Raw genomic sequence first — 12,143 nt, forward strand, 5'->3', positions numbered from 1 at the left:
CTTAACTTTTTCCTGCTCTAGTTGGTAACATCAGGAGTCAGTTCCTATCAGCATACATCTGTGACGTTGGAGTTCTTCGAAACTGTTGTTAGATATGAAAAGTTTTTCACAGTTGAACCTCAGCACATTCCATGTGTACTAGTAAGTACTCTGGATTTTTTGTTACTTTACATGGATTTCAGCTAATGACTTGATAGCATTGTATTTTTCTGTCTATAACTTTTCTCAGAATCAGAACCTCTCAGAAATGCTTGGCACACTCTGAAAGTAACCCCTCCTCCATTTCTTTTAAATGGATAGTTTGTGCCCAATTAGCCAATCAACTAAAACAAGTTCTCAGAGGACTGTTTGTGTGTAGTTTAGAATTACTTGTGTATTCCTGGTTCCTGTGTTTTAGGAGCTAAGATGTAAAATTTGGTGTGAACAAAAATGTAGCATGACAATAGCAACAAAACCCCTGAAAAAGTGCAGAAATAGTAAAAGTGTCTCCTTCTTTAGATGGCTTTCTTAGATCATAGAGGTCTGCGGCATTCCAGTGCAAAAGTTCGGAGCAGGACGGCTTACCTGTTTTCTAGATTTGTCAAATCTCTTAAGTAAGTATAAAATTGCAGCTAATATGTTGTTTTTTAAATTACTGAATTGATGTAAAACAATAGTAAAGACATGGAATCAACCTAGGTGCCCATCAGTGGTGGATTAGATAAAGAAAACATAGGCCAGGTGTGGTGGCTCACGCCTATAATCCCAACACTGGGAGGCCGATCACGAGGTCAGGAGTTCAAGACCAGCCTGGCCAACATGGTGAAACCCCATCTCTACTAAAGATACAAAAAATTAGCCAGGCGTGGTGGTGGGTGCCTGTAATCCCAGCTACTCAGGAGGCTGAGGCAGGAGAATCGCTTGAACCTGGGAGGTGGAGGTTGCAATGAGCCAAGATCGCGCAATCGCACTCCAGTGTGGGTGATAGAGTGAGACTCAGTCTCAAAAAAAAAGAAAGAAAAAATGCAGTACACATACATCATGAAATACTAAACAGCCATAACAAAGAACAAAATCATGTCCTTTGCAGCAACGTGGATGCAACTGGAGGTCTTTAAGCAAATTAATGCAGAAACAAAAAAATGCCACATGTTCTCACTTATAAGTGGGAGCTAAATTTTGGGTACACACAGACATAAAGCTGGGAGCAAAAGACATTTGGGACTCCAAAATGAGGGAGGGAGTGGGGCAAGTGCTGAAAAACTTCCTATTGGGCACTGTGTTCAATATCTGGGTGATGGGATTGGATCAATAGAAGCACAAATCTCAGCATCCCATGATATGCCCGTGTAACAAACCCCCTGAATTTAAAATGAAGATGGAGGGCTGGCGCAGTGGCCCACTCCTGTAATCCCAGCACTTTGGGAGGCTGAGGCAGGTGGATCACCTGAGATCAGGAGTCCGAGACTAGCCTGGCCAACATGATGAAACCCGGTCTCTACTAAAAATACAGAAAATTAGCCAGGCGTGGTGGTGGGTGCCTGTAGTCCCAGCTAATGGGAGGCTGAGGCAGCTTTGGGAGGAGGCTGAGGCAGGAGAATCGCTTGAACCCAGTAGGCAGAGTTTGCAGTGAGCAGAGATCGTACCATTGCACTCCAGCCTGGATGACAAGAGTGAAACTCTGTCTCAAAAAAATAAAATGAAGATGGAAATGAAAAAAAAGTAGACATATAAATTATTTTCCAAGTGCCTATGGTAGATTTGGTTCTTCCTGTTCAAGTCAAGTCATGTTTTGTCAGGTAGATGTCCCCCCCCCGACTTTTTTTTTTTTTTTTTTTTTTGAGACAGAATTTCACTCTTGTTGCCTAGGCTGGAGTACAATGGTGCGATCTTGACTCACTGCAACCTCTGCCTCCTGGGTTGAAGCAATTTCCCACCTCAGCCTACCAAGTAGCCAGGATTACAGGTGCCCATCACCACACCTGTCTAATTTTTTGCATTTTTAGTAGAGATGGGGCTTCACCATGTTGGTCAGGCTGGTCTTGATCTCCTGACCTGAGATGATCCACCCTCTTCAGCCTCCCAAAGTGCTGGGATTACAGGCATGAGCCACTGCACCCAGCCCCCATTTTATGTTGCCACTTCCTTTCCTGTTCATCAGGCAAGTACTTAGTTCAATACTAAAAGTTTTTATTATTTGTTGTTGTTGTTATTTTTTTGAGACAGGGTCTCACGCTATCGCCTAAGCTGGAGTGTAGTGGCTTGATCCCAGTTCACTGCAACCTCAACCTCCTCAGGCTCAGGTGATCTTCCTACCTCAGCCCCCGGAGCACCTGGGACTACAGGCGTGTGACAGTGGCCAGCTAATTTTTGTATTTTTTGTAGAATCGGTCTCACCGCATTGCCCAGGCTGGTCTCAAATTCTTCAGCTCAGTCTTCCCACCTCGGCCTCCCAAAGTGTTGGGATTACAGAAATCAGCCACTGCACCTGGCCTGTATTATTCTTTACTAGTACCATTTTCGGGGAATGAAAACTACTCCTTATTAGGCTTATAAGATTGTAAGTCATTTTGACAGTCTTATCACTACAGAGCAGATAAAGGTAATTTTTAAAAATTAACCATAGCTAATCTTAATCAGAAGTGACTAGCCTACAACTGAACTTTTTTTTAGTTCTGTCTTAAAGGGGGAATTTGGTATTTTACCACTGTTTTGAGCACTGTTATTAATTGTGATTTTCCTTTTTGCTGTTTTTCAGTAAGCAAATGAATCCTTTCATTGAGGATATTTTGAATAGAATACAAGATTTATTAGAGCTTTCTCCACCTGTAAGTATCTGTCTCTTAAGATATTTTACCCAAAAATCATTTAAGCCACACGTGCCATTAGGTTTACCTTTGTGGGCATTTAAAAAAAACGGGTGGTGGAGGGAGGTGTATGTGCAAAGATTAGTTCTATTTACCAAAATTCTGTTGACACAGTAAATAAAATATAGTAATAGGAATCAAGAGTTGACAGATCAATTTGGCAGCATGGGGTAGATATATTGTTAAAATGTTGAAGCATTTTATGAAGAAGAAAAAATTAAAGATGAGCTTGCTGTTAAGTTAAAATGAAAAGTATATTAAAAATTTTAAAAATGAAAAGAAAATAAAAATTGAGAAAAAAAATTCAACTTCTAAATTATTCTGTTTAGTCCTATGATTGTATTAGCCATTCTTAGCAGCTGCTACTGCTAGATCAAAGGTTTTCCCTGTCATTTCAGGCTTAGGGTAAAAAAAAAATTAAGTGCTTGTCAATCTGAATATTTTGGCGTTGGGATTGGGCCATAATCCCAAGCGTTAAAATCCTGAAATCCTAAAAACCACAATTCCGAAAGATCAAAATCTTAAAAATATACTCCTGGAAAAAGTAATTTTAAAAAATTATTTGAAAGACATTGCTTTACATTTTTAAAAGGGAATGTATTTGAGAAACATGTAAAAACATGACAGCACTTCATAGTCCACTTTACACAATAAAATAGGCAATAATAACATATGCTTTTGCAAGTATAAGCACTCAGTTATAAAAATGACAGTTACATGGGTAAAACAGGAGCAGACAAACTGTATTCATAAAGAAATAGATCAGAAAGCAAAATGTGTAAGTGCATATCACTATGGTTAGTAATTGTGTGCCACTCAGTTTTATAACTGCGCTTACCTGAAATAACCATGACAGACAACCTAAGTCTTGAGGAAATTGATAAAAAATGGCAATGGGTCACTACAACATATGCAGTCACCCAAAGAACTGAGATCACAAGAAATTTTATGTTTCACAGATGCAGATATACAGAAAGGACCTTTCTTGTGTACATGCACAGTGTTTACACACACAGTTAATGCTGTGTGTAATGCACTTTTGTGGAGTCAAATCTCTGATGTTCAAGGCAGCAGAAGAAAAGTCTGTCCAGCTTTCAGAGAGAGACCAATTCGCCTTATGTATTTGTTTTCTCAGTGCCCCTGGTCAATTGGATGGTGCCCGCCAACACTGAGGGCAGGTCTTCCCCACCTAGTCTACTTGGACCAACTAATCTTTTCTGGAATGACCCTCACAGACACATGCAAAATAATGCTTTACTATGTATTTATTACTTAATTATTTAAAAGAAGTGTAGGTAGCCCTCTAGTACTTTTTTTTTTTTTTTTTTTTTTTTTTTTTTTTTTGAGACAGAGTCTTGGCTCTGTCGCCCAGGCTGGAGTGCAGTGGCATGGTCTTGGCTCATTACAACCTCCATCTCAGGTTCAAGCAATTCTCCTGCCTCAGCCTCCCAAGTAGCTGGGACTACAGGTGTGCCACCACACCCAGCTAATTTTTTGTATTTTTAGTAGGGACAGGGTTTCACCATGTTGGCCAGGCTGGTCATGAACTCCTGACCTCAAGTGATCCGCCTGCCTCGGCCTCTCAAAGTGCTAGGATTACAGGCATGAGCCACCACATGCAGCCTAGCCTCATAACAATCTTATAAATAAGATCTTTACAAAAGAAAACAAGTTAGAAAGCTAACTTTAATAAATCATGATCATTTGTAGAGTCTTGTCAGGGCTGGAATTAGAACCATGATCTGTTGACCTCCAATTTAGTTTTCTTTTCATTCTATGGTCCTGGGAGAAAATTTGTCTTTGTAAGTATTTGATACATGAGTTGGTGTGATAGATTACATTTCCTGTTCCTAATGCACGTTTTCTCATTAAATGAGAGGAACTCAAAAAATAAAAACTTTTAGTAAGACTAAATTTCATTCTAGGAGAATGGCCACCAGTCCTTACTGAGCAGCGATGATCAACTTTTTATTTATGAGACAGCTGGAGTGTTGATTGTTAATAGTGAATACCCGGCAGAAAGGAAACAAGCCTTAATGAGGAATTTGTTGACTCCACTAATGGAGAAGTTTAAAATTCTGTTAGAAAAGTTGATGCTGGCACAAGATGAAGAAAGGCAAGCCTCTCTAGCAGACTGTCTCAACCATGCTGTTGGATTTGCAAGGTAAGTGTGATCACAGTTAAAACTGTGAAGTGCATGTATCTACACAGACAGAACCACTTGTTTGATGGGCACACACATTTGTGTTTCCACAGTTGGATAGTCCAGAGAATTGTCTAAATCTTTGTCCTCCAAATCCAGTCGGTTAGATTCAGTTGAAGAAGGGGATAGATTACATACCATTTGCATTTTTGCCTTGACAGCTGTAAATCTTTAACCCCTCTGACTTCTTTGGTATAAATGGGTTGTGTGTTTAAGGGGATCAGCTAAAGAGTTAATATACTAAAGATATATTGGGATGGGATGTCTTTGGTTAGTCTTGGTTACTTGAAGAGAAGAACCTGAGGTTTCTCTTTAGTTGTTTTGTGTCCTGAAGACCATCCAAGCAGCTATTTTTTCCCCCTCTACCCATACTTTTTGTTGACAAACAATAAACAGTGGCATGAAAGTTGTAAAGAGTGCTAATTAGAAGTTAAATTATTCTATAATATACTTAAGAACAAGAGCTAGATATTAGAAAGTTGTATAAATAATTCTGAAGATAGTTTTCTAAATTTAAATGAGTAGTTTGCAGATTACCTAGTACAGCCTAGTCATAACGAGTGGATTTGTTTTCTCTTTTCTGTCTACTTTGTCAATAGGATTTTTCTCTTTCTTTTTCTTTTTTTTTTTTTTTTTTTTTTTGTGGGAGACAGTCTCGCTTTGTCACTCAGGCTAGAGTGCAGTGTTGTGATCTCAGTTCACTGCAACCTCCGCCTCCCAGGCTCAAGTGATTCTTGTGCCTCAGCTTCCAAGTAGCTGGGATTACAGGCATGTGCCACCACACCCAGCTAATTTTTCTATTTTTAGTAAAGACGGGTTTTCACCATGTTGTCCAGACTGGTCTTGAACTCCTGGCCTCAAGTGATTTGCCTGCCTCAGCCTCCCAAAGTGCTGGGATTAGAAGCATGAGCCACAATAGCCAGCCCAGTCAATAGGATTTTAATAAAACATTTAGGTAGACTCACATTAGAAGGATTATATTAACTCCATGTCATTCATTTAAATTAATTTGAGCTCTTTTGTTCTGGAAAGATAATTGGAAGCAGTAGTTTACAAATAGCCATATTAACTAAAGATGGAAGTAATTGTGATGTGGAAAATAAAGGTCTGGTTATTTAGTTTTGTTAATTTTGTAATTTGTTGTGTGTTGCTTTTGAATACTCCATAACGCTTTCAAAGAATAAAGTTACATCTGATTGCCTGATTTTTGCTTATATAGTCGAACCAGTAAAGCTTTCAGCAACAAGCAGACTGTGAAACAATGTGGCTGTTCCGAAGTTTATCTGGACTGTTTACAGACATTCTTGCCAGCCCTCAGTTGTCCCTTACAAAAGGATATTCTCAGAAGTGGAGTCCGTACTTTCCTTCATCGAATGATTATTTGCCTGGAGGAAGAAGTCCTTCCGTTCATCCCATCTGCTTCAGAACATATGCTCAAAGATTGTGAAGCAAAAGATCTCCAGGAGTTCATTCCTCTTATCAATCAGATTACGGCCAAATTCAAGGTACCGCAAACCTTCAGAGCTCTGAAAATCTCTTGAAGATCAGATGTACTTATCTTCAGACATGTTTTGGATTTGCCCTTGGGTTTCTTTCTTTTTTTTTTTTTTTTTAAATGAATTACTTGAGAGCATCATGGATCATATGTATTTTATCATCTGTGGTGTTTGGCACACTGCCTGATACATAGGTCATGCTTAATAGATGTTTGAATATAAACAGACCCTGTATGCTTTGTGTAGCAAAAGAAAACAACTAGTTGGCTGTTTTAGAAGAGCATATAAAAACAGTACACTGAGTACTAAATGTCTAAAGAAATAAGAAGCACCATAATTTGGGTCCCCAAGCAAGGGTTAAAAGTAATTCAATGTATTAAAGTCAGTTTTCTGTAGGACATTTAAACTGGCTAATAAAAGTTGTTAATACTTACATAGTACTTCTTTTTTTCTTTTTTCTTTGTATGGAGATAATCTCGCTCTGCCACATAGGCTGGAGTGCAGTGGCGCAGTCACGACTCACTGCAACCTCTACCTCCCAGGTTCAAGCGATTCTTGTGCCTCAGCCTCCTGAGTAGCTGGAACTATAGGTGTATGCACCACACCAAGCTAATATTTTGTACTTTTAGTAGAGACAGCGTTTCCCCATGTTGGCCAGGCTAATCTCGAACTCCTGACCTCAAGTGATCCTCCTGCCTCGGCCTCCGTAAGTGCTAGGATTACAGGCATAAGCCACCACACCTGGCCACTTACATAGTACTTTCTATGTTCAAAATCTGTTCTAAGCACTTTTTGTACATTTACTTACTTGATTTTCATACCTACCCTAGAAGATAGGGATTATATGTTATAGTTGAGGAAACTGAGGCATGGAGAAGTTAATGGATTTGCCCAAGAGTTCATAAAACTCAAGAGTTCATTTGTAAGCAAGCATTGAGGACGTTATTAAACGATGTTTTTTACCTTTGTTCCAAAAAAAAAAAAAAAAACCCTAAGAGTTGACATATAAACTGATTTATAGTTTAGCAAAACAATTCATTTTTTGAGAATTTAATTTTGAAAATATTCCATGGCAATATTTTATTGTGAAATATGTCTATAATTTTAACCTAAATCTGAATCTGTAGGAAAGGGTTTAAATTGAATGATCTTGGGTCTTCTAGTAATATTTTTTAAGGTTTTTCTCCCCCACCTTGAAATGGAGTCTTGCTCTGTTACCTAGGCTGGAGTACAGTGGTGCGATGTTGACTCACTGCAACCTCCACCTCTCAGGTTCAAGCAATAACCCTATGTCAGCCTCCTGAGTAGCTGGGACTGGGATTACAGGCGCTCGCCACTACACCCAGCTAGTTTTTGTATTTTTAGTACAGATGGGGTTTCACCATGTTGGGCAGACTGGCCTCGAACTCCTGACCTTAGGTGATTCACACGCCTTAGCCTCTCAAAGTGCTGCGATTACAGCTGTTAGCCACTGCGTCTGGCCTAGTAATGTTTATGTTATATAGATTTTATCTTAAAATTGATATTTGCTAACTGAATTATGTACGTATGCATTCTAAATAGAAAAGAAAGGCTTTATGTAAAATAGTTTTTTTAAGTTGTATATTAGTATTGTTACTAATTGCTGAAGTAATGATTGTTTATTTTCAGATACAGGTATCCCCATTTTTACAACAGATGTTCATGCCCCTGCTTCATGCAATTTTTGAAGTGCTGCTCCGGCCAGCAGAAGAAAATGACCAGTCTGCTGCTTTAGAGAAGCAGATGTTGCGGAGGAGTTACTTTGCTTTCCTGCAAACAGTCACAGGCAGTGGGATGAGCGAAGTTATAGCAAATCAAGGTGGGGACGCATGCCATGTCCAATTAGTCTGCTTAAGTCTGTGTCACTGTTGTACACCTGTATGACCAAGAGCAAACTGAAGTAAATACAGAAATTTTGAAGTTTGTTGTCCCATGGGAAGACAGTTTATTGTTTTCAGGGTGGGAATTGATCACTTTTATGTAAAGCACCTAAAATTAATTTGTATTCTGTTCCCTTTTTCTTTATGCAATATTTTTTAATTTGGTTCTTTAGCAATATAAATAACATGACTACTTACAGAATTGACCTGACAATTGAGTCTTTATGGCAAATTTGCCATTTTGAAATATAAAATAAATGGAGCTGTATAGATTTTTGTGGAGAATTCTGTATAGGAAATTCAGGGAACAAGATACCAAGGGCAAACTGTTTTTTGGTGGTTTTTTTTTTAAATTTAATTTAATTTTATATGTGAGATAGGGTCTCACTCTATTGCCCAGGCTGGAGTGCAGTGGTATGATCACGACTCATTGCAACCTACACCTCCTGGGCTATCCTCCCATTTGTACCTCCTGTGTAGCCAGGACCATTGGCACTTGCCATAATGCTGGGCTTATTTTTTGTAGAGATGGGATCTCACCATGTTGCCCAGGCTGGTGTCAAACTCCTGGGCTCAAGCAATCTTCCTCAGCCTCGCAAAATGCTGGAATTATAGACAGGAGCCACCACGCCCAACTGATTTTTCAGTGTTTAATGTTTAAACTTTAGGTGCCCAGTTAATAAAAATCAAGGGATTTTGGCAACTCTGTAAATGCTTTTTTCCCCCCTTCATTTTTCCCATTCTACCTGTAAATGATTTTTCATATACATTAGTATATGAAAAGAGAACTTCAGGTTGCTTTCCTAGTTAATTTTGGAAATTACTTAAACTAAAGTTTTTCTTCTCAGGTGCAGAGAATGTGGAAAGAGTGTTGGTTACTGTTATTCAAGGAGCAGTTGAATATCCAGATCCAATTGCACAGAAAACATGTTTTATCATCCTCTCAAAGTTGGTAGAACTCTGGGGTAAGATGATTTTATTTCTTAACCTTCGTTTCCCAAACTCTTTCATAAAACTCTTAGAGATGAAATGGAATGTAGCCCTAACAGAGAGAGAAACTGGGAGTTGGTTTTCCCTGGTGATGAATTAATTGACTTACTTTTATATATAAGATGAAAATTTGAATTCTCTTGACAGGAGGTAAAGATGGACCAGTGGGATTTGCTGATTTTGTTTATAAGCACATTGTCCCCGCATGTTTCCTAGCACCTTTAAAACAAACCTTTGACCTGGCAGATGCACAAACAGTATTGGTAAGCACCTAGGAATCTTTGTTTACCTTGTGTAGCTCTCATATATTCCCAATTTCTTCTTTAATGCCAGGTTGATTATATTATGTTTCATTGAATTTTTTTTTTTAATTTAGTGATTTCAGATCAGGGTTCATTTTTTTTAGATTTATGATACCTTCTGGAGTTTTTATGAATTCTTTTTGAATCCCAATGCTACTGCTGAATTTTACAAATTCTGCTCCTTCAACTTTAACACCTGACTTTTTCTAGGACCATGAAAGGACATATGACACAAACATTCTTTAAAGTTTCAGTATTAGTTTCCTACTACTATTTTAAGTCTAAAACTTGCACCTAGTGGTTTTCCCTAATCATTAAGAGCATGAAATGGCAACTTGATCCTCCTTGTATGATAGTTTCCCCAAATCTCATCTTCACAATATTTAATGTCAATTTCCACTTTCTCACTTTCCCACAACCTGGTAAAAGCTAGATTTCGTAATTGTAATGTACTACGTTAAAACAACAGTTTGTATTTTTTTGGTTTTTTTCCTTTTTTTACTTCAACCCACTTAGTCCACCTGCCTGTTACCTTTCCTTCCTCTATCCCTTCTCTGGAGTTAAATATTTCTCTGGAAATATTTATTTGAATTTCCCTGGCAGTGGCCAGGATAGTAAAGAGAAGAGCTGGATCACTAAAACAAGAATTGAGTATATAGAAATTCTTAAACTTGTTTTTCACAGGCTTTATCTGAGTGTGCAGTGACACTGAAAACAATTCATCTCAAACGGGTAAGCCTTGTAGTCCATGCCCCTTCATTTTCATCTCGTGTGGTGTTATTATCTTGTTCTTGAAAGATGTATCTTGTGTAAAATTTAACTTTCGTTTTCACTTTTTTGGATGTGGGGAAAGGGGATGAATGAAAGTAGCAGTATCCATTTATTGTCCTTCATGTCTTGGGTAACATGTTTTGGTTTGACTAAGGATGTGAAAAATCTTAGCCAGAATTTCAAGATTCAGTTTTCACGATCTTGTAGGCTTCCTCACTACCAGATTTTTTACTTTATTTTTGTTTGTATTTGTTTTTTGGAGACTGAGTGCAAGCTGGAGTGCAGTGGCATGATCTTGGCTCACTGCGACCTCTGCCTCCCAGATTCAAGCAATTCTCCTGCCTCAGCCTCCCGAGTAGCTGGGATTACAGGCACCCGCCACCATGCCCGGGTAATTTTTATATTGTTAGTAAAAACAGGGTTTCACCATGTCGGCCAGAGTGGTCTCGAACTCCTGACCTCAAGGGATCCGCCTGCCTTGGCTTCCCAAAGTGCTGGGATTACAGGCGTGAGCCACTGCGCCCGGCCTATTTTTTATTTATTTATTTTTTGAGACAGGCTCTCCTCTGTCACTCAGGTTGGAATGCAATGTGCAATCTGGGGTCACTGCAACCTCCACCTCCTGGAGGCTCAACCGATCCTCCCATCTCAGTCTCCAGAGTAGCTGGGACCACACAGGTGCATGCCACCACACCCAGCTAATTTTTATATTTTTTGTAGAGATGGGGTTTCACCATGTTGGCCAGGCTGGTATTGAACTCCTGATCTCAAGTTGATCTGCCCACCATGGCATCCCAAAGTGCTGAGATTACAGGCGTGAGCCACTGTGCCCAGCCTTGCTTATTTCTTTAATATATATTTTACTTTATTTTTTGTGATAGGTTCTCCCTGTGTTACCCAGGCAAGAGTACAGTGGCATGATCTCAGCTCACTGCAGACCCAGCCTCCCAGGCTCAAGTACTGTTCCTCCCTCAGCCTCCTGAATAGCTGGGAGTACAGGTGCACGCCACCACACCTGGCTAATTTTTGCGGTTTTTGTAGAGACCAGGTCTCACCATTGTGCCTAGGCTGGTCTTGAACTCCTGGACTCAAACATTCCTCCTGCCTTGGCTTCCCCAAGTGCTGCTATTACACCATGCCCAGCTGATTCTGGGTATTTGTAAATAGCTGGAATTGGTTGCCAACATTTAAAAATCTCAATATATTTTTTTAACCAAAAATTCCTTCCTCCAGCCTCTCTCAAAGCCATAGAATGCCAGCACAGGACTGGTATTGCCACATAGCTACAGCCAGCTAAAAAGCAGTAGTTGCCCTCACTCCCTATAAAGAACGTGAGCTTTTGCTCAGTGGTCTCCATTTAGCTGTGCACTCATTTGAACTTGATTTTTTGATTCTGATAGAGACTTGAAGTGTTTTCAGTTCAGCCACATTTCCTCTATACTTGCTACCTGCAAGTAGGTGTGCAAGTGGGTGGGGTAGCTGTGTGTTTAGGGACAGCAGGGGAACTGTATAAAGATAAATAAAGCATCTCCTGATATTCTCCCTCAGAATCAAGGGAGACTAACACATAAAAAACTCTAGTGGTTTAAGTAGTACTTTAGTGGAGATAATATAAAATATTGTGGAACTAAAGC

General features: G+C 39.3%; 1 protein-coding gene across 2 annotated transcripts in view; it reads left to right on the plus strand.

Annotated features, from left to right (window-relative positions):
* The window catches only part of XPOT (exportin for tRNA), a 43,630-nt gene that overhangs the window by 20,233 nt on the left and 11,254 nt on the right, over positions 1–12,143 (plus strand). For both annotated transcript variants that reach the window (NM_001258184.1, XM_028829024.2), the window contains 9 exon segments: positions 22–141; positions 499–593; positions 2,738–2,807; positions 4,772–5,010; positions 6,269–6,554; positions 8,196–8,385; positions 9,295–9,411; positions 9,584–9,699; positions 10,423–10,470. In NM_001258184.1, the coding sequence (NP_001245113.1) occupies positions 22–141; positions 499–593; positions 2,738–2,807; positions 4,772–5,010; positions 6,269–6,554; positions 8,196–8,385; positions 9,295–9,411; positions 9,584–9,699; positions 10,423–10,470 (1,281 nt within the window).

The sequence above is a fragment of the Macaca mulatta genome, chromosome 11 (genome assembly GCF_049350105.2).
Source record: "Macaca mulatta isolate MMU2019108-1 chromosome 11, T2T-MMU8v2.0, whole genome shotgun sequence".
In the NCBI taxonomy this organism is placed as follows: Eukaryota; Metazoa; Chordata; class Mammalia; order Primates; family Cercopithecidae; genus Macaca; species Macaca mulatta.